Source organism: Sparus aurata, chromosome 14 (genome assembly GCF_900880675.1).
Source record: "Sparus aurata chromosome 14, fSpaAur1.1, whole genome shotgun sequence".
In the NCBI taxonomy this organism is placed as follows: Eukaryota; Metazoa; Chordata; class Actinopteri; order Spariformes; family Sparidae; genus Sparus; species Sparus aurata.
The window spans coordinates 18,539,036-18,562,640 of record NC_044200.1 but is presented as its reverse complement, the minus strand read 5'-3'; the positions used below and the strand labels follow the sequence as shown (position 1 = coordinate 18,562,640).

General features: G+C 42.6%; 1 protein-coding gene across 12 annotated transcripts in view; it reads left to right on the top strand.

The window, feature by feature from the left end:
- magi2a (membrane associated guanylate kinase, WW and PDZ domain containing 2a) overlaps positions 1 to 23,605 on the top strand; it is a 257,725-nt gene that overhangs the window by 63,069 nt on the left and 171,051 nt on the right. For all 12 annotated transcript variants that reach the window (XR_003986744.1, XM_030440388.1, XM_030440385.1 and 9 more), the window contains exon 2: positions 5,870 to 5,986. Coding sequence is in view for 11 of the 12 variants with exons in the window: in XM_030440388.1 (XP_030296248.1) it covers positions 5,870 to 5,986 (117 nt within the window). In the remaining variant the exon portion in view is untranslated. The remainder of the gene's footprint in view (positions 1 to 5,869; positions 5,987 to 23,605) is intronic.

Here is a 23,605-nt window from a genome sequence, read left to right as displayed (position 1 = left end):
CAAGTTTGCTATTTGATTTTGGATTTAACAGAAATCAATGGTTGCCTGGTGCAGTTTGTAAAATAAATTCAACATTTTAAGGCTTTCATTCAAAGTGAAGTATGATTTGTAGTTAAAGGTCCAATTTGTAAGAAAGGGTTGTTTTTTCATCTCATTCACATCTTGTCAAAAACTGATGCTTTTGGATTGTAGGTGGGCTTTGCTGACATCCCAAAGAGTCAATATTTGATAAGTTAGGAGTTTCTTATAAATTGGACCTAAAGTTGGACCTAAAACATCCAAAAACAATGTTTTTTTTTAAGAAACCCTAATTTGAGTTAGCAAACAATGTGTCAATAAATGCTTCTGTCACATCAACCAAACTGTGTACAATCAAAATACTTGTTCCAACAACACTAAGCGTTAGTCTTCGTGTGTGTTTCTGTGTGTGTAAACCCATCTGAAAGCCAGTTAGTGTTTACAGATTCCAGCACTTTTACCACTGAGTTGGCATCATACATGTTCATTGAAGACTAATCAACAGAGCGCAGTGTGTGTCTGGTTTAACTGGCAAGGTTTTAAGCCCATCCTGATCTTTTAATTAGTCTGATTATCCAAACAGCTGTCTACTGGAGCTCCCTCTGACTTTCATGCTCACACACACACACGCATACACACAGCATGATAATGCTACATATGTGACTGCCGACGGGCGCCCTCAGAGCGGGGTGTGATAAATATTGTCAGCGCGGCTCCGATGACGCCGCTCCGAGCTCTGACTGACTGTCAGCAGCACACCCTCCATGCCGGATTTTTCTAGAAAAAGGGAGAACATTTTCAGACTTCTGCAGGAGACTTGGCTGCTATAAAATCTTTGTTTGAGACTGTGAGTTTGTTTCGTATGTGTTTGGATTCTGCATTTATGTCCATCGTGGTGAAGTTTGCAGTTTGTTTTTTTTGGACAGTTTTCAATACTGAGCTCCTTCTGAGCTCTCTGCATGCACACAAGTCTGCTCTCGCTGTAATAAATCATATGCTCATTTTAAATCTTTTTAAAAGAACAGTTTCTGATGCAGCAGATGAATTACATTCACCAAGGTGGTTATGTGTCTGTTTGTTCTTTGGTTGGTTGTTTTGTCAGCAGGATTACACAAGTACTCATGAACGGATTTCTTCTCCACAGATTTTCATACTTTATTTAACATAGCGATTAAGGGCCTTTTTTGAACATTTTCAGTAATGTGTCAGGGAAACTTAATGAAAACAATGAGGTGTATTAACGTGATTGTATCTATGAGTGAGTTCAATTTGATTTGATGCTGTTTTTGATAGGAAGCTGCCATGTTCATCATGTTAACATTATGTCAGTGGAGTGTTTGCTAAGAATGTGACATATTTCTAGTTTAGAAGTGTGCACAGCTGAGATGTTGAGGCTTCAGCTATAGGCACAACCATATTTTGACATAATTCTGGTAGTTTTAGAAATAAATCCAGACATGTGGAGGTCTGCCCGCCCTCTCCAAGCAATTCATTCTGTTTAATTTACGATAACAAGAATCTGCAGCCATGCAAATGAGCCTGTAATATCAAGAAGGTCTTTAAGATATATGTTTCCAGCATAAGCTAAAAGTTTAACCTGCTGCTAAATGTCGGGTAAATGAAAAATTCATGACAGTCCATCCAGTACTATCTGAGATATTTCAGTCTTGAGCCAAGTGATGGACTGACATCCATCCCTAGAGACGTACCACCACCAAGAACTCAGCTGATATTGTAAATGAATTTGTAGCCGCTGCAACGTGTAGTTTTCAACTGCAGCCTCCAGTCAATAAACCATGAATAATTCATCACACATACAAACATAATTCTGCAGTGATTAGAGCAAGTGAATGCGAGGAACATGTGTTTCGAGCTGCCATCTCTAAAAAGGTTGAGTGTTCACCAGTTGCAGTGGCAGTCAGCGCTTCTCTGTGAGCTCCTCTAGTTTGTGCCGTGGTACGAGGCAGTTAGCTGTTACAGCACCTCTATCCCCCGGAGGAACCAGCTGCTCTCTTGTTTTTTGACTCTCCACAGGCTGTTCTTTCCCTTTTCAGGCCTCCCAGGGGATTTACATGACACCTGCTGAGCTTAAATGGTGGATTCTCTTCCTCTGCACGGCGAAAACAATTTTCATTCACCCATCTGTTAAGGAAACTGTTATCATGGCTACACGTGTCTCTAAACATGTTAGAAACGGCTCCTCCTGCAGGGATGAGTTGTTTAATAATAACGGGCTTCTTATTTAAAAGTGGGTTACCTTTTTCTCAGAGTCTAAAAGGAAAGAATGACTGAATAATTGGACTTATTGACCGTATATTTGGTGCTGTATAATCCATCAACCAGGTAGTTGATGTTCCGGCGCTGCTGTCAATCCACAGCCTCCACCAGTCTCCTTTTGCTTCTCTATCTCCATCCTACACCCCCCCCCCCCATGCTGTCTCTGTCATACCCATTTCCCTGCCGGCATCGTCACATATCATGTCGTGTCATGACAGAGCTGCAAAAAACCTGATGGGGAAAAAACCTCAAGAGAAAAACGAGAGAGAACATCACATCTGTTTAAACGACCTCCTTCACCCTCGCACACCTCACTGACTCCAGACCTGCGCAGCCGCTGCAACAATTGGACTCTTGCACTGCTGTATGTGCACACACACACACACACACACACGCGCCGCACTCACACTACGAATCTATTTTTGGAAGCATGGCCAGATATTGGACCATATTGAGGGGAGCTGCTCTCTCCAGTTTGAGTTCTAACCGCTGCTCTGTGCCAATGAAAGAAACCTCATTCTGACTTATTTATTGAGCTCCGATGTCAAAATATATTCTGAAAAGATTCATTCATTGGTTGTTCATTCGAATTACGTAAAATCACCATTAAAACAAAAGTTGAATGAATTTGATCGATCTGTGAACGAGAGTGCTGTGCGTATTTTTGTAGGCTAACCTGGAAGTTAGCATCACAAACATGAAAAAACAAGTTTATGATACTTAATATGATGATACATTTTTTGGGAATACTTGGTTATTAGTCAATTATAAAGCTTTATGCCAGCCAATTGCTTGTTTCAGCTTCTTTAGCAGGAGAACTTCAAGCTTTCTTTTCATATTCCAGTATATCTTGAACATTTGGGTTTTGGACAAATCGAGCAAGTGAAAAATGTCACATGGGGCTCTGGGAAAATTATAATAATATTAACATAGAAGTATGGAGATAATGATTTGCTTCAGCTCTTGTATTCTACCTTTACGTTTGATAAATGGATATATATGGCTGTCATATTACCTCTTTTCCTGCCCTGAAACCTGATGTAACACCCACAAAATTTGACATTGGATGGTTCTATTTCACATTACATGTCTTTAAAGTCAAGCCTTGTTTGAGAATGTGCATACAAGCACACAAATATATGTTATTAACAAAAGCTAAATGAGTAAGAGAGAAAGAGATTAACTGTAAGTTTTGTCACCAGTCACCACTAATATCAGTTTCCAAACATAGTAAACAAACAGAAACGTAATTGCACAGCCGACACTGAAACATAATGTTTCGCTTCACAACGTGGTTGTTTGGAAGGTCACATCCAGGCCATGTGGATGCTATAAGCCATGAGTAAAGTGGGGGGGTGGGGGGGTGGTGATGTGGCAGGGGATGTCTTTTAATCAGAGGGAGGCAGATGTAGTGCCCCGTGCTGCAGATGGGGGGCATTGTAGGACCTGAGAATCTGGAGGGATCCAATAGAAAGAGGGATCTCAGTGCGAAAGGTCCCCACAGCCTGAGCCGCGCTTCAACCGTCTCTCTCCCTCACTCAGTTGCAGCAACACACACACACACTCTCTCTCTCTCTCTGTCTCTCTCTCACTCTCACTCACACACACACACACACACACACACACACACACACTTCGTCCCCAATCGCCTTCTCTTTCCCGCTCTCTCTCACACACTCTCTCCTTGCCTCGGTCTCTCTCAGTCACTCATCCTTCAGCGCTTTTTTCCCTGTTTCATCTCTCCGCCGTGGAGTGCAGAGAGAGGTGATTCGGATCCCCGGCTGGCTGGCTGGATAGACTGGTTTAAACAGAGACAGAGTTGGGGACCTGAGGGACAGGACGGCACGGGGGCGGGGGATTCCGCCAGGAAAGATCCAGCGCAAGATTTTTCCTCTGGCGGAGATTATTTGCATCACAAAACCTGTGGAAAGAGGGACTCTGACTCTATACTGGCTGTACAACCGCTGTCCACACAAGAGGTGCCATTTAGTGTGTTTGATATGTGTGTGCGCGTGCGTGTGATTTTCGAGTCCGCTCACCTTTTCAGTATGCAGATTCGTCGGCTCGGCTCCTTTTCTCATGCAAATGTAAATTGGCTGGTCGTGCTGCTCCAGGTCTTGATGGAGCCGGTGTCTGTAATTCAGGTTTGCACGATTACAATGCAGCTCTCTGTGAATTAGTTCAGCTCTAATGGATTTGTGTGTGTGTGTGTGTTTGTGTGTGTGTGTGTGTGTGTGCATGGAGAACACACGACTGAAGAACCAGAGCGTGCTAAATAATGCATCCCTCCAATATGACAGAAAAACTTCTAAACTAGGTTATTCTTGAATTAATGTGCCGCTCATTATATTCCCTGCGATTACATCCACCTACTCCAATGCTTTTCCAGTCGCTTTGCTTGTTCACATGGATCTGTCGGCACATGTGTGCCCTGCTGTCATGTGCGATCTCCGGCGTATCATGCTTGGATGTCACAGCCTCGGGATCACATTGGAGGGGAGAAGAGAAAAAGAAGGAGAAGAGGAGGGGGAGGAGGAGGAAGAGCGGAGGGGGGGCTAAATGCTATGTGGCATTGCGCCAAGTTGCTGCTTCACAGAGGGTGTTGAAGGTTAGACGAATGTCTTCTCAGCCTCTACGTCTGCCTCTGTGCTGCTTTACTTCCACGGAGAAGAGCAACAAGAACGACAAGTGTGTTGGTTAAAGCAGCACCATGAGGAATCCCTTAAGTAACGTCAGTCAGCTCCCCCCCTCCTCTTCTTCGTCCTCCTCCTCCTCCCACTCTCATCCGTCCTGTCCTGCCTCCATTTGAGATGTGATTGTGAGAGCACATAGATGGAGTATTTGTTGGGGGTGGATCTGATGCTTGTTTTAGCTCGCTCCCCCTTTCTACTCCCCCGTGGGATTTGCCCTTGCATTCCATCTCTCTTCTGTTGCTCCCACCATCTCCATCACTTCTTTCTTTTTTTTTTTTTAATCTGCTGAGCCAGCATGATTTACTGGTTTAAAGTGGAAGTCCATTCACACACAACTGGGATAGCTAGAGAGGCAGAGAGGAGGCGGAGAGGGGGAGGGAGGGTGTGGAGGGGGTTTTTCTCAGGTGAGAGGAGGATGGAAGTAGAAACAGCCCCCGGGGGAGTCGGCAGGGTGATTTATATGTAGACATTTCTCCACATGTGTTCCTATCAGCACCTCCACCAATCGGCGGCTGCACTTGACAGATGCTGAATCCTGGAGAGGGCAGAGTGTGTTCATTAGCGCTCGGCTCTGTTTGTTTGTAGGGATTTAGCAAATTCAAATTGTTTGCTTTTCAGTGATTTCTGGGTCATTTGTCGCTGCAGTGTTTTCAGCTTCTTCCAAGTTTGGAAATTGCACAGAAAACAGAGCGAGAGAAGCAGTGTGTTGTTTTTCTGAAAATGCATCAAGCTGTCCCCATTTCTTCAGGTTTCTGTTTGCCTCGAGTCATTTCTTTAGTTCACCAGGAAAACATGTTTACAGCCCCTCGCGTCAGAGTGATTGATTTGATGGAATAGGTCTCATTCTGATTACTCACTCCTGGCCCTTTGTGTTCCTCCAGGGGGCGTGATAGACAAGGAGCTGCGCCACTACCTCAACCTGCGCTTCCAGAAAGGCTCGGTGGACCACGAGCTGCAGCAGATCATCCGGGACAACCTCTACCTCCGCACTGTCCCCTGTGAGTTACCTCATCCTCATCCTACCTCCCTTCACACCTGTGTCACCTCGACTCACTTTGTTGAGTGAAATGCTCTTTGTATTGTCTGCTCTTGGGTAATTTGATTGATTAAATATTGTGTTACGGGTTATTTCAGATATTTTTGTGGGTGACGTGCAGCCATGTAAGCGCTGTCCCTATTATGGCTGTAGAGGCTAAGCCAATGCTTTAAGCCCCTGAGGTGCTGCACCTGGATTGACCTAATTGACGTGCTGATAAACTTTACCGTGTCTGAGACGAACTTTCTGCGAGAACACTCAGTCCATTTATTGTCCTTCAACTTCAGAGTCTATCTGTCTAGACAAAGATTGGTTCCTATTTAAAGAACCTTGTCCTAATTGGCTCCTACAATGGGTCAAGCTCGAAAACCAATAGATCCGAATTTCCTACAATACAACTCAAAAGCATCTGTCTTCACACCCTCCCTGCCTCTCGAATGTCTGCTGATGGACAGCTGTGAGTAGATGGCTGTTTCGACAGACTGTATTTGGCTGTGGTTCTTTGCTGGAAATGACACCCTTTTTAGACCAAGGTTCAGATGCTGGTTCAAATCAATGTTTGTGTCTCGACAGCCAAAGAGTGGTGCCAACTCTTTGCTGTTTTTGAACAAAAAAACACTTGTGTCAGGGGCTGGGGGCAAGGTTATTGTGACCAACTAAAACCACTTATGACCACCGTTTTTGAAGAGCCAGAGCTGGTGTGGCGTGTTGTGGCGTGTCCAGGGGAGAATAAAGAAAGGACTTTCAATATGGATGCCACATTGAAGCAACAGTGGGCCGAGAACCAGCGATGTTTGGATGCCAACATTGGCATCCAGACATCACTGGTTCACTTGGGGTCACATCTGCCGTCGCGAGACAGAGGAGTTCCCGCAATAATCACATAATCACTCACGGCTGCAGTTATAGGTATTTGTTATAAAAACAACAACAAAAAGTGTTCCCTGACCGAAAGATTAGTAGAAGAGCTTGTATTTGTGTCTTATTTGAGATTTGTGTGCTGGCATCGGAGGGGCTTCAGACTGCCGGAGCAGAGACGCAGCACAGCGGACCTGGTGGAAGTTAACACATAGACTAGAGTGAAACCTATCAGCTCTGCTGGCGTGGCAGAGCCGTAACGCCGTGGACACGTATCTGGTGGTATCTCAGGGTTAGACACTGACTGAATAATGTGACATCACGGTGTCTCTGATGTCTGTGGAAAAGCAAACCAGTTCTTAAAAGGTTTGCCAACCCTTGAACCAACCCATAACTAGCACTTGGCTCGCTTTGGTTGAAAGTGGGTAACACAGTTCCTCCAAAGGAAAACCTTGGGTCAGGTCTTACTTGCTGGTTTTTTGAGCCCTAGGAAAAATACTTGGCTGTAAACCTGCCATGTATCGCATCGACTTTTTGCTTCTCATCAGCATGATTCTAAATATCTTGAACCGATCCGTATGTTTTGACTATCCAGAATATTCCAGCTGAAGTGTCTGTGATGAGATTCTTGTCCCTTGCTGCTGTTGGCTGCTGTCCCAAAACTCCCTTGTCTTGTCTGTGGTGGTAATCACTGAGCTGCTGGAGTGTTGGTTAAGCTGGAATCAGGTCTGTCGGCAAGTTCAACCCTTTAAATCAGCCCTCTGTCTCTAATTAGCTGCATTGAAGACTATCAAAGATAAGATTTGGGGGGCTTTAAGATATTGATACTAGGTCAGAACATTTAAAAATCTGTAGTTATCTGGGCTTTGTTCTTCTGTTTCCTATTTTGCTGAGAATATGCTCATTGCCATCAGCCAGTAGCCTGTGATATTAAAGGTTTTTTGTGTGTGTGTAAAAGCTCTAATCTGTGTATAGTGGGTGTGCTAGCTCTGCATTAGCCTTGCCATGCCATTAGGCCCAGCTGTCCGTTGGCTAACTCTCCCCTGAATCCTTAATGGAGGTGCATTCTTCAAGGCCAGGAGCAGGCAGATTTCACTGGAGCTGCTTTTCCGTCGCCCTTTCTGCACAGAATACAACACGAGAAGCTCCTGAAAAACGGAGCTATTTGTTTGCAACAGAAGCGTAATTTTCTCTGATAACCACTCACAGAGCTGCTGCCGGTGAGCCATTGGAGATAGAGAAAGAGGTGAACAGTAAAGAGGGAGAACAAATGGGAGGACAAATAGAGGGGGAGAGACACAAAAGGGAATGGGGAGGGCGGGGGGAGGACGAGGCATGAATATGATGGGACGCAGACTATGATAAACACATAACCACACTGCAGATAAACTGTTGCAGAGAGAGAGAGAGAGAAAGTAAAGGGAGGTTAATTTTTGCATTAATGAAGCTTCAACAATGGCCCTCAGTGCTACTGAGAGGAAGAGGCCTAGTCATGACTGAGCTGGGCTTTTTATTTCTGAACTGACGGACGAATGGATGGACGGATGGATGGATGGACAGTTTTCACTTGGTTACGTTGCTTTTTTTTTCTGCCCCTTTCAAGCCCTTTTTACACCTTCAGTCACTTTTCTTCCTGGTGTCATGGTCAGAGTTATTGTTGTCAGGGTGTCCATGTCTGTGTATATGACTTAAGGGTGGAGAACTGGACAATTTAAGATCATGAGTGATCCGGAAGAAGTCCACAATTTACTTTACCAGCGAGGAATGGAGATTGAAGTATACTTTACATTAGGGTTCGACCAATTATCGGTCTGTCCGATGGATAGATCTGTTTTGGCTATACACATTTGTGGAAATGTTGCAATTTTTCCTTCATTTTGGTTTTCAGGGTTAGGGGCTCCTTCCTGGTGACATGGTCAGAATTAGTTTAACAGTTGGGGTTATCATGGTATCCTTGTTGATGTATGTGACACAGAGGTCAGCAATGTGATGAGATCGTGATCAATCTTGAAGATGCCAAAAATCCACTCTTCAGGCAAAGAGTAGTATACCTCACATAAGTCATGGAGCAATTATCGGCCTGGCCAATTATCAGGGCCGATATTCTGCATTTGTGTCCGATAATTAGCCTTCACTCTCCCACAGGAGAGATTTAAATCCCAACAGACAATCCTGGTCAAATGAGGTCAAAGAAAAGAAATGCAGTACAGTAGATGCAGCAAAGCAACCTTTAGTACGATGACAAACTGAAGGTTTGATGGATAGATGGAAAGATAAGGTAAAAGTGCTGACTATACAGTGATGTGTAGATGCACTGACAGACCCTGACTAACAGATAAACTGACAAACAGATGAGAGAGTGAGATTATGGCAATTGAATCGTCACAGCTCTTTTCTAGAAGCTTGGTTGTAGATCACTAAAATGTTGCCAACTTCCAAGGTCTGATGTTTGGCACAGGGATGAAATCAACCACATTTTGAATTGGCTTTGGCTCAAAGTGATCACTCAAGATAGTTTGGGCAAAAATAACCAAGTGAAAACATTGAAACCTTTTAAGGAGCTCGAGAACCTTTCATGTGTTTCAACCACAAGATCCAGGATCTGAATTTATTTCTGGCTCCCCCCCCAAAAAAAACTTCTTGCTGAGGCAACAGCAAGCTTTATCGATCACCTCGGATTGGACACAAACCTTGAGGCAAGTCATGCAATGAGTTTCATAACAGGTTTACAAAGAGGTATTGTGAAGTGTTCAGACTCTGTTCTTGGTCATCAGACTAATTTACCTCATTGTCAAAATACTTCAAACGCCACGGAAACACAACAAGAAATGTACAAAATTGACTTTTCCTTCCAGATTTAGTGTCTGGGCTTTGTTCCAGGAAGTTCTTGAGACACCTGTTGGCCTCATATTGGACAGACAAACATTAAGAGGTGATCGATCTCGAGTTTTGATTGGATATCTGTCGGGTGTGATTGTTGTCTGTACAGCTAAAAACAATCTGCCTTACAACTTGAACTATGATAATTATCCACGTTAATTGGAAAGTTGGGCCAAATTTGGGCAAACGATGTGGAGATTCTTTTTTACTAGAAAACAAGTTGAGAGACAGAGGTGTACATGGATGTGGTGAGATATTTGATGTATGATAAAACTAAGTGTGACCAAAGAGCAAGAGAGAAAAGAGGATGGTAAGTGATAGATCTGAAGTAGTTCATCACAGCAATTTAAACATAACCCTTGAGTGGTAAGAAGAGACATTTTCCGAGGGGGGATGGAGGCTGATGGGTAGACAGTAAGAGCGTTGCTGCCACCCATACCAATCGTGAATCTTTTGATGGAGTCAGCCAGGGCAGCGAAGGCTGTGCCAGCTCTTAGACAAATTGCCTGGTTGAAATCCAAGGTCAGGACGTTAATAGCCTGAGCCCATGTGAAATCAGGCCTATCGTCTGGTAATCCACATAGATTTGATGGGGGAGATAGAGAGTGGAGAGGAATAAGTGTGTGTAGACTAGTTGTGACTCCAAAGTGGGCTACACCGATCGACAATGGTTGAATTATTTAGTTAAAATTGAAATGGAAAGCAAAGCAATTAAATGTATAGATTTTTATAATCCGACTTTTACACAATTTCAGACACGCTCATTTATAGACTGTGTGTATGTGCGTGTGTGTGTTTACATATTGAAGCCTCCACAGCCGAGTGGGAAAATATTTGAAAACGGCTTTAAATATTTAAGCTAATTTACGTCATTTTGATGTCGCTCGCATGTATTTCTTTACATTTAGAGAAGATAACTTGATGGTTGGGTACTGCTGATAGATAACAATTAGTGTGTCTCAAGGATTCCCCCTCAAAAAAGTAAGGAGGTCATCAGGATGATATGAGTCATCACTACATTTGAGTCGTTGATGTATCCATCATATTTATTTATTTCTTGGTTGCCTTCCCCTTCCATCCTTTCCTTTCCTCCTCCACAGAAGCACACTCACTTCTTCATATTGTTCTGAGCGTAGCCTTTTAGCCCTTGGGACACAGTAAAGCACTTAGTGAAGAGCAAGCATTGGTGTCTGTCTTTGGACTGTCTGTGAATTATAAAGCTGATGATGAGGAGGTCGACTGCGGGTAAAAAGGTGAAGAGATGCACTTGTCACTTTCTCACTTCTTCCCCCTTCACTCAACCCTCCATGGATGAAATGATAACACACACACTGACTACAGCTGTGTCTGCAACCAATCCTTATTTGACACCTAGTGCACTTACTTTTTAAATTTGACAGATGAAGTAGTGCCCTATAAAATCCTGTAATGTTACAAAGAAAAGTCTGATCACATACTTTACACTACTTTTTATTAATCTAATGTACGCAGATTTATGTGCATGATCCCCCTCCTAACCCCAGAAACAACAGCTAGAAACTAATCAGAAAACGTTGTCAATCCAGTAAGAACCGGAACAACAAGACACTTATTTATGGGGAAAGTCTGATATGAAATGTCAGCAAGAGTAAGTAGGTTTAAACCAATATAGCAGCCCGTCCTCAACAATATCACTGCACTGAGAGGATGCACATGCTGACACATATCTCTTTTCTTTTTTTCCCCTCACATGTGTAATGAGGTGCAGGAGAAAGCAGGCATTGTTCTTGTTTGCTACCCACTTCAATGTTCTGTTTCAATTTCTGTCAGAAATGTCAGAAGTAAAATGTTTTGTTTTTTTAAAAAGAAGAAAGAGAGCAATGTCTTGTTCTATCCATCATTGGTTGGCTAAACCACAGACAGATTTTTCTTTTAATGATTTCAGTAAGCCTTAAAATAGGAAAATCTTGTCTTTTCAGAAAATCTCTCGACACTTTCTGGTCTAACTTAAAGGTGAACTGCACAGTCGAGCGCGTATTATGTAGGAAGAGTGAATGAGTCAGTGAGGAGGCGATTCCAGACACAACCTATGACTGTGACTAATGGCACTGACTTTAGAATATGCATAAAAAAACATTGACAGGAGTCATGTGGTTAAAATGTTCTATAATGGTACATGCACTGTAGTTTTAAAGTCAGGAAAAGGTCTCTTCAGAAACTGTTAAATTAAAGCTTTATAGATGGGATTGTTAAATAAACTTGTGCAAAATTGTCCATGATGGTCAAATGGAGCTTGAGGGATAGAGGAAGAGATCTTTTAGTGGTGGCATAGTATGTTTCGCCCAGTCATGATGGCCACCATTAACCCCAAACCATGAAACCTGTGGTAATGTAGGCACCATGTAGAGAGAGAACAAAGTTGTTTAACAGCAGAGGAGGGGACCCTTAAACCAAACCTCCCAATGAACATCAGCTAATGGGGACCTAAAGTTTATGAAGGGTGTGATTGGATGTTCCCACATCTGTCTTTAAAGTGTGCGAGTGCGTGTCTGTTTTACCGCTTTGTTGCCTGGCAGTGCTTCTGAGGCATTACATTTATGTATGTGTGTGTGCTTTAGCCCTTTACATGCGTGCACAAACAACATATGCCCTAATCGCAGGAAGTGGTGGCTGGAACTGAGTTAATGGGGAGTTTGATGCCCACAGGGGCGTTGAGTTTCTCCTAATGGCTGGGGCAACTGTGCACAATACTGATGGTGTTTACTAATGAGAGAGAAACACGGCAAGTCCATCTGTCTACACACAGTTGTTTGTTTGATCATCTTGGAGTCTTGCAGCATAGCAGGAAATATGAATTTGTGCCCATCTCCCACTTTTTATCCTGCTGTGCTGCCGCACTGTCCTTATCTGTGCTTCCTCCTTTCATTATCAGTTTTTTTCCTCCTGTGACCTTTTTCTTCCTTTGTTTTGCTATGCATCAGTGTTTGTGTATCATGTTACAAACTAGATATCTGCCCATGTAAGCAAGCATTTATTTTTGTTCTAAAAAAAGGCTAAAATGCAAGAGCCAAACTCCAAGCCTGAATTCTTCACAATTTAGATTTTTGAGTAATTGTTACAGTCAATTTGAAATGAAATCTCATTGGCTACACAAAGCATCAATCATCATGAGGCTGGTGTGTAAGTGGATCAGGAGAGAGAGGGTGGAACAAGGAGTGGGTGGCCTGTCTATGATAGTACTCCTTGGCCGTTGCAGGCCACAGGGCGGACATAGATGCTAAAGATAAACAAGGAGCATTTGTGATCACAGTTTCTAGTCACTATTTAGTTGACATTTATGTTTGGAATACTGTGTTTTGGACTGAATGTACCTCTGAAATGGATCTAGTAGACATTGGGGAATACAAGAAGACCACTATTGTCTGAGTTTGACACCCAGACACTCCACTTGTCAAAGATTTGGAGACACTGTGTGAAGGCTAGTTGGTTTGTTTGTTTGGTTGTTTGTTGATTGAGCCTTGCTGATTTAGTTTTATCTTAAAATGGTTTGCATGAATTGAATCACAAGAATTTAAGCTTCCTAACGATGTATGTCATGGCTGTACACTTTTATTGACTGTGTTTGTATTGTTTGACAAACGAGCCAATGGCCTACTAGCTGTTAACAGGTTAAACGTGAGTGTTTTGTTTTTCTTAGTTATGTATGACTGGAGTAAAAGATTAATCTTAAAAACAATCTGTCATAAAAATAATCATTAGTTACATCCATAATGAATTCTGCATAAAGTTACCTACCAGGTAGCTGGGACTGGACCGTCTCTCTTTCCTTATTTTGTCACCTGTCTACGTGTTTCTTTTTAATAGCCTGACGTCTGATGGATGATAGTAATAATCAGGATAATAAGAAAGACTAACAGCTCCCCAGTGCCCCGTCATTCATTATTTAGCATCTTTGTAAAGAAGTGTGAGCCTCACAGAGGAGCCCAGACCGGCTCCTTGCTGAGCTCTGAGCTGGTCCCCAGCGCTGAGATGAATGAGGAAGCAGATTGAGGCTTTTAAGATAGAGGAGGACTTGAGGTGACGATGCAAGGCTGATTTTTTTATTTGTTTGTTTGTTGAATGAGAAACAGAAGCAGCTGGTGTTTGCCTGTGAATTAATTTGTCACGTTGTATTTTTCCTTTAGGTTTGACAGATCAGACAAAATACCTTTAGTCAAAAGCTCACTTTCTCTTGTCCCCCCCATTTATTTCCTCCTCTGTTTTCTCTCCCTTCTCTCTCTCTCTCCTCACTTACTCATTGACTCATTGGAGGCAGGGAGGGGTTTCCATGGCAACTGCCTCCACTCCCCGCGTGCGTCAAAGGCTCGACTCCTCTTAAAACTCTCATCCCGCTTTCTTTTTCTTCCCTCCCGTAACCCCCTCCACTTTGATTCCCCTTCTCCATCCCGTCTGTCTGCTTCTTCAGTACACTGCTGGCTGGTAATGGAGATTCGGACCCATGACTGATTGAGGTATTCCTCAAACTCATCGTAAATATTGATCCGTGTGATCCCTGACTTTTTGGGAAATGTGTCACTTTGACAAGCAATATCCTGTCTGCCATCGCTCATCCTGACTTTAGTGTGAAGGAGGGGGTGAGTGAGTTTGTGTGTGTGTGGGCTCGAGGTAAGGGAAGGGGTGACTGACAAGGCGGGACACAGATGCGGATGTGCCGGGTGGAGAGCGTGACACGACGCTGGATGCTCGTCGGCAGATGCAGCCTACAGACGTGACAGGAGAGAGGTGTGAAATTTGATCCCTAATTGGTCTTCATCACACAAAGACCCCCCCCTCCGACTGAAACTCCAGCTGTCCTCCAGCCTCGTCAGTCCAGTAGCGGTGTGGGGTACACAAATCTATCAGGTGGCCCGCCTGCGGTCAGCTCACCGTGATGCTGTCGTGGGAGCTTCCTGCGTCATCCTCGCTGTAATGATCTGATGTCTTTAGGGGAATGAGAGAGACACGGAGGAGGAAATGTGAAACCTTTGACAGAAATCTTTAGTGATATTTTATTTACAGTCTTTTTTTATTTAAATGCATTTGCGACATCTGAACCCACACACTTTCCACACTCTGCCGAATCATTAATTTTGTAACTTTGACTGAGAGCTTGAAGGCAGCATTGACAGCTCAGCTCAGATCTCGGCGGAGCTCCACTGCACCTCCTCGCTCGCATGATATGTTGCAGCCTGCTAGCTTTTCTGGGAATACATCTGTGAGGTGGTAGTGATAGAAAATGACAGCGCCTTTAAATTGGAAACTGGAGGTAATCAAAACTGGCGGGGAAGAGGGTAAAAAAGACTTGTTTAATTGTGTCCACAAGGAGTAGTCTAAGTATGTCTTATTCACACGCTGCTGTCACCATACAGCCGCAGGGGGCAAAATTGAGCCCGGGTCAGTCAGAGGTGGGATGTTTCTTTGGGACTTGTCTGTTAGTGTGCAGTGTGTCCTACAAATCATATATTTAGCAGTGTGAGATTGATAAAATAAGCTGCTATTAAGTAGTTTTTACTGTGAAAATTCAACTCGGACTGTGTATCCTCACAGTTTAGCTGCAAATTCAGACTCATATTTAGAAAAGAACAATACATCGTCACAACAAATGCACTGTGGGACTGTGCAGAATTGGTGCATATCTGGGACACCTGAACCTTCCTCTCTCTCCTGTGAGGCAAGTGCAGTTATTGCCTCCATCCTTTTAATCCACTGTCGGAAAAACCCATTGAACGAGCAGGTAGAGAAATCCTTTTCATTAACTGTTCCTGAAGAGTTTTTCCAAACTGTACTCGTAGCACTATCTTTCCTCTAAATGCTCGTTGGTATCCGTTTTGATAGGAGGTGCCCTGCATAAACCGTAGTTCAGCAGCGAGCGGAGAATGTGCCAGCCTTATCTCCAAAAAGGTAAATGGGACCGCAAACTTTGAGCTATTATTTTAAAACCTTGACTTCACAAAATAGTTTTCCCCTTCCTCTTTGAACAATGACACAGCAGAGATTAGAATTTAGGTTGTTTATCAGAAGCAGCCCATGAGTCCTGGGTACGTTGTGACCGATGATTCGAGAAAAATAAGAAATGCAGTGCAGCCTTTGAGTCTCACTTATCCTGTCTTGAAGCAGAGATGCGAAATGTTTTTTGGATCGAACAGGAAATACAGTGTGTGTACGACAATAAGATAAAATACTGCAGGGGCCACTGAGCAGCATGCGCTTCTGTTTTGTCTGTGTGCTCGCAGGTGTGTCGAGTATGAGGATGTCAGTTACGTAGGATTGACAGCTAAGCCCCGACCTCCCTCAGTAACCGATGCTCTGACGGTGAAGCTTGCCATTCTTGGTACATTTGCAGTTTACTCAAAAGTCTCATTCCCTTTTCGCACTGGAAACCAAAACCCCAGAAACAGTGATTTACATCTGGCTGGTGTCTTCAGTAGGAAAGGGTACAGTCGTCATTCATCCCTGAGTGAAATTACTCAAAAGAGATGGACAAACTCATTTTTACCGTGATGATGGAGTACTTTTCCATTCGTCTTCATTCAAGCGTCTCTCGAACATCATTCGGTTAGAGTTCGATTTGAAAGAGAGACTGAAAAAGTAAAAACTGCTGACAATGGGGAGGAAGTCAGTCGCAAGTTTTCAAAAAATCCTGCATATAGGTGCTAAATTTGGTGTAAAATGGTGAACAATGTGTCCTTGATTTCAGACACCGTAGACAAAAGCAGCCTCTTATTTTTTAGCTGGCAATCAGCTAAAATGGCAGCAGTCACTGGCAAAATTTACAGGCTGTAGCATGCTAGCTAATTAACCTGATCTTAGCTCAGGATCATCATGACTGTTGTACATTCTTATATCATGCCATTGATATTAAATATTCTTCTATTGACTGCCAATGCCATAAACCTGCTTTCCCTCTTATGGCCAGGAGAGGGCAACTGAACTGGTTTAAAAAAGAAGTCTGATTGTATGTAAGCTTATGAGAAAATTACCTTACTTGCCACTTGATTTTTTACCTCGGCGAACAGTTTCCTAACAACTTTATGGACTCAGTCTCTAGTTTAAAGTCTTCATTAATGCAGTATGAGGCTCAGTTTGTAAATTAAGGTCCCATTTATAGTGAAATAGATGAGGAAACGGGGTCTGCTTTGGGGTGTGGATAAATTTTGATTGACAAGTTTCTACCACAGCTTGTGTTGAGGTTCTCAGTCGGATCCAATTCATATCATCCATGGTTCCACCATTTTTTTCCAAACACAGTCACTTGATTTGAGCTAAAAGATGGAGGCTAAAGCTGAATGTGTGAGGCAAAAAGCTAACATCCTCTCCATTTGATGATCTATGTAGATGAAGTGATGCTAAATCAATAAAACAGCATCACTCTCTGTGCTAGTTGGACCCAGTATTCATAAGTATTAAACTTTTCTAGGCTCTGAGGAAGTTTTTCACATATTATGTTTCAAAGCTCACACACAAGAGTTGGAACTGACCTCATGTGACATTTCAGCCACTGCTTGCAGACTGAGGACAGAGAGGTGTGTTTGATTTGGTCCACAGAGCAGCTTGGGGACACTCTGACCCAGAGCCTTAATATTCATGGCCAGAGCCTTTGTGGCCAAAGGGGCGTTTCTTTGGCAAGACATGCACCAAATCTCTTCCTCCTCAGACCCAAACAAACAAACAGCATAACAATTATTCTCTATTAAAATGCTCTTCAATAATTTGATTACCTGACATGTAAACATCTTGATCATGTTATCTGACCTGAACTAAGGTCATTAGCCGTGGAAGGATAACTCGATTAACAGATCTCAGTCATTTATCAGTCTATAGAATTGCTTTTGTGAGGTAAACAGCTCAGTCTGTGGTCTTACAGTATTTCCTTTTTTGAAAAAAAGATAACTGTGACCTGGTGCCAACAAAAACAGGGGAACCATTAATCCATGTTAAGACACGACAGCTAAATTAGCAGTCGATGGTGATAATGATCATTAAAAAACCAAACTGACAATTACCCTATTTTTACACATATTTCCTCTTCCAGGCAGTTTGTCGACCATCACACATCCCACGGTGTAGTACAGCTTTCAAATACATTTTAGACACTATAAGCCATGAAATTTAAGTGTCTTAAAACTGCACTAATTAATGTTTTCTTACCACCAATGGATCATTGCTTTGCAGTTCCCCTTCAGCTCAATAGGATCTCTGACTGTTGACATGACCTATATCGCCCAATCACTGATGGCCACCATTCATCCCAAACCATGACACTTAAGGGAATGTAGGCACCATCTAAATAAGGGACAAAGTTGTTTGATAGCGGAGGAAGGAGCCTTAAACAGAACAACCCAGTGAACATCAGCTAATGGGGACTTGAAGTTTATGAAGGGTGTGGTTGGATGTTCCCACATCTGGCTTTAAAGTGAGTAACGCGAACCATCACTAGACCCAACAATCATCTTTTGTATTCATAGATACCAGCCATTTTAACACACCTTATGTTTTCATCATAATCCATGTGTTATTTCCTCAGAAACTAATGAAAAATTTCCTAACATTTGACACATTTGTACTGCTATCAGTGCTGGTTATATTTGTGGACCTTAAAAAATTTGAAAAGCTGGGATCGTTTTGAAATATTTTCAGTCCTCTTTTGTTAAACCCCCTTCACAAAATTGCATACTTTCTTTCGCTGCCTCCCACCTGCCTCACCACGGTTGTACAACGATTTTGAAAATGACACAGTTTTCAGTTGTAGCGATTAGCTCCATCCATCGCCGAGACCAGAGCAGTCAGCGAGGCCAGAGCTGAGAGAAGAGAATCCCCAGGGTCTGTCTCATTAGAGACGGTTTCACTGTCACAATTCTCTAGTCTTAGCAGCATTAGGCTTCGCCATCTCTCATGCTAATTACCGGGGCTGTATGAGTAATTGGCTCCTCGTGGATGCTAAAACCAAGGAGGAGGAAGGGACTGAGAAAGAGAGGAACAGGGCAAAGCAAAGTCCAGAGTAAAAGAGAAGGAAGGTTTTCTCCAAAGCAAATTTAATGCTTACTTTTGTGCTCACGAATCAGGTTTTGGTGTTTGATCATTCTCTCTCATATCCCATTTCTCACAGAAACCTTCCTCCTCTGTCCACCAGCCATTTCTAATTCTCTTTGAAGAAAATATTTGTTCTCCTTCTTCATCCTTCCTCCCCTGTGTTTTTCCATCAAGTCCGGTCAAATGAGCTGGGACGCCGCAGCCTGCAGAGGTGTGCAATCACCCGGGCTGACCGAGAACGATGCCCAGAGGGCTGTTGGAAAATTTTGGCTGCGGACTTGAAAACTGTCCTGCAGCTTGGGCTGATTTTGACCATCATGTCGCTGTAATATTCAGGCAATAATTCAGTCTGTGAGGTCTCTGCAATCAGAGATCCAATCTGTGTCGCTGCTGCTCTCTGTGGCTTTAGGTAATGGCAAGACAACTGCTTAGTCTGCTTCGGCGGCGCTCACACAGACACATCAGAGCTCTCATTGTGTTTACCCAAGCCCCTAATGAAATGTTCCATCTTTGCCACATCAGTGGGGTGGGGAATTGAATGTGCAGAGGCTGCTGCGGTATCTCAAAGTGTGACCTGCTGAATGAGGCAAAGCTATCATAATGTCAGTTTGTCTGGATCATCATTTGCTGCGAGCAGCGTAAATAAGCTTGACACTACAAGTATTCAATTTGAAAGATAATGATGTTACGGCAGAAAGTGTATGCACTTATCTGAAATGGTAATACTATACAATAAAGTGGACGGATTTACACTTGCTGCAGCCTATTTGATCTCGAAACTCAAGTCTCGACTGTTTTCATGAGAAACCCACAGGATGTGAAAAATTAAATGTAGCAGGTCTCGTATGTGACGCAAGAGTGTGTGGTGCAATGCAGCTAATGTTTTGGTCAAGCAACCCTCTCAGTTTGTACAAAAGAACAGCGGCCTCTGCACACCAAGTCTATTTTCCTTTGTCCGAAATTGCTACACATTTAAAAATAGATATGACATCGTGTTGTGTCAATCATGTTTACACACTTTTTCAGAACAGGTTTGGTTTTCTGTCTTTTTTAGCATCCTTTTTGGCTGTGTGTGTGTGTGTGTGTGTGTGTGTGTGTGTGTGTGTGTGTGTGTGTGTGTGTGTGTGTGTTTGTGTGGTATTCCTGTGTGTCCTTACTCCCTAGGACTTCTTTTCATGTTTCATGGACCTCTTTCTTTTTAATGTGTGGTTCTAGTAAAGTTCTGCAGCTCTTTTATCAGCAGGTGAAACTCTCCCTGATCTTGTCATGTTCTCAGGATTGGATGGACCAGGCAGGCTATTGTCTTTTCTTTTCCTCAGGAAGTGAGGATGACAAAAACAAACACAACACCTTCACTGCTTGATGATTCCATCTCATTTCGTATTGTGAATTTTTGCAACAAATAGAATAATTAAGGCACCACGCTCAGTTTGCAAGGTTTTTGTGCTTGACATTTTTTATCGGATGACAAATAAAAAAAAAAATAGTAGATATACCCGATTCACATCTACGCACATAGGTCTGACCCCCCAGTTGCAGGTTATTACAGACAGACTCCTTACCTTTTTTGCCTTTCACAATAAAAGCATGCACAATATACACCAGTATACTGCATTAATGCTTAACAGGGGGGAGCTAAGAATCTGTCATTAAACTGGATGACAACATGGACTACATGAGCTTTTAATAGAAAGCTTTGTCTGATAACCTGGAGCACTTTATTTTGAGTTTAGCTTGAGTGAGAGAGAGAGAGAGAGAGAGAGAGAGAGAGAGAAGGTCCTGTGAATTATTCAGTAGTGGATGTTTGACTATGAGTATGCAATTTAATTTTCCATTAAAGTATGGAAGGTGACAAAAGTGTTTGTGTATGCTGTCAATTACAGTTCTTGGAGAAAAAAAAATTGTTGTTGGCCAAAATCAGTATTGGCTTTTTGTCTTTGCTCTACAAGAAAACTGCAGTTGGTGCATTTCTAGATTTTTGCTCCACCAGTAATTTTAGTTTCCTAACTTTAAACAAGACGACAACATGCAGAAGCCTGGTTGAAAAACTAATTTAGGCCATGTCAACTGTAACAAAAGGACAGTGTAAGCAATGATCCTGCTGTGCTTCTTCACGAACTTTCCCTCGAGGAGTAACAATGAACAATAGCTAAAATAATCTCGGAGCCATTTCATCGATTTTGCACGTAAGAATCAGAGACGTCTAATCAGGGTTCCCATGGGTCTGTGAAATCCTTGAAAATTGGCTGTAAATAGAATTGATTGACACAAATAGACATGGGTCATTTAAAGCACTTGATATATTTTGTGCAAGAATAGAAATTGAAGTTCTTTTTGATCTTTTTTTTAACCTCGTGTCAGTAAAAAGGCTACTTTCAGCTGTCTGTCAGCGTTTCTTGGGTTGTTCTGCCATCGCTGTAACGCCGTAGCACAGTTGAGAAGTGTTCACACGTTCAAGCCTTGCTCTTTCTATTTAATTGTGATCTGTGAGCTTCTGTAAAGCTGCTAGTTCTCATTATAACAAGTCTCAGAGTTGTAACAGTAATGACCTTCAGCCGCGTCTCAAACTTTGTTGCGCTAGGTCGTTGAACATGAGGGAATTGTGCCTGTAAAACCCTTTTATTAAATTTTATGTGTAAGAAGGTGTGTGAACCTTGTACAATGTCTTCTGGAGCTTTTTAAAAATCTTATCAAATTGACCTCATGTGAGTGAACTCCAGGCTTTTCATTGATTTTCAAGGTTCCTTGCCGTTTCACCCACAATAGTGACTAACTTTCAGGATCTCTTATATCCTACCTGCTTCATCAATTCTGATCTGCCTTTTTATAATCGGTGTCTCATCTTAAAATTTTCTAAAAAATGTAATTAAATCACTCAACAATAAGGAAACATTCAGCTATCAGACAATTTCATGTCACAGAATGGATCCTGCCCTCTAATTGATTTATAGAATATAATATAAAATAAGTATTTTTGTGAATTTTTACTGTAAATAAAAGTGTGTAAAAGCCACGGGAAGTTTCAAGCAAGCACTCAGATTGAGGGAGAAGTATCTCCTAGAAATGTATTTTCAGTCATCTACAGTAATATTTGGGTTTTTTCTTTATGAATGAATTTAACTTATACTACATAGTAGGGGTGTCAACGTCTACACGTGTAAACGGGTACACGGATAACAAATCATAACCGTTTAGAAAAATCAATAACCGTTTACACGTCTTTTTTTTCCCTCCTCCTCCTCCTCGTTCATTTCTCATCAATATATATACTATTCAGGGTTTCCTCTACATGTAATTTACTGTGGCGCACCGCCACGGCAAAATAAAAGCCGCCACACCTTAAAAATTCAGGCATAAATAAATCTAGTGGAAATATTTTACCGTCGTCTTCCACCGCAGTCTTTGACGTTAACTAGCATGTTGGATATTTAGCTTGATAATTGGCTAGAGGATTAAAATGGTCACTTAGACTAGAGTCCTGCACGGGTCACGCATCCGACCCGTTTTCCGACAGTAGCACAGATTACATTCCGTACCAGAGCCGACCCGCTATAAATTGATACCGACGGCCAAAGGAAAATTGGACGGACGCAATTTTTTAAAAGTGAAAGTAAGATAATGTTGCCTGAAAGCTTCAGATAATAACATTAACTAACTATACAATTAAATGTTCCCACTAGCGCAGTTATCCGCATACATAATAGATGAATGGGGCACAATGTTACGTTGATATAAAATTTAAAAAAAACGCAGCCACAGCCAGTGTCGAGTCACGTCACTTCAAGTTGACTGTGGGACACGATGGCGGCGGTCAACAAGCGGAGCACTGTGTGTTTTTTGAACAAACTGCCAGTGGAAATCAAGTTGGCTTACAACAACAGCACGGGATCCATGTTAAACCACCTGTGATGGAAACACCCGAACAAGTTGGAGGGAGAGACTGCTGCTGGCATCGGTGCTACCGCAACTGCGATAGAAAGAAATCATAAATCTCCGACGTGTAACCGGTTACACGTCGGGTAGAAGCCCCGTTTACACGTGTAGAAAAAATTGTAAACGTTGACACCCCTACTACATAGTTTTTCATAGGGTGGATATGTGCATATACCAATTTTGGTGAATTTCTTCCAGCCTGGCAACCCTGCTGTCTCGGCTGTGCTAACTGGAGTTACAAATCCAAAATGCTTGGATTCAGGGTCATGCAGTCAAATACATCATAGTCATTTCACAGTTTCCAATCCACCGTGCCAGTGGCGAATTTGAGCATTGAACACCAACGAGAAGCAGGAGCTGATGGATCAGCTTTTCTCACTGCGTACGACAAATGATCTCCCCAAAGTTCTTTTGTTCCCCTTGTTTTTCTGGGCTTTGCTGTGTTTCACTTTAATCCCGCCATGCCCCAGAATCTCCCCTACTGTACAATATTAAACAGAAAAAAACAGACTGTAGTTGAATTTTCCTGTTATCACCACGATTCCCCCCAAAATGCATGCCAACACTTGTTTGATTCCTCGACACACACAAGAATTTTTTTGCAGTGTCATTTTCCCCCCCTGGTTGATTTGATAAACAGTGCCACAGAAAAACTTCATATTTTCCACCTCTACCTATCAGGAAAAAAACAGTCAGTTTATTTGCCTCAGCTCTCCCTCCCTCAGCTTCTCCCCCCTCTCTCCTCTCCTCAGTTGTGTTTGCTTTGTTTTTGCAATGCGCTCCAGTGCACAGGAAGATGCTTTGGTTGCTCAAGGTTAGATTGTTATACTGATCAACAGAGAGCAAGTGCATGTTTCCTTTT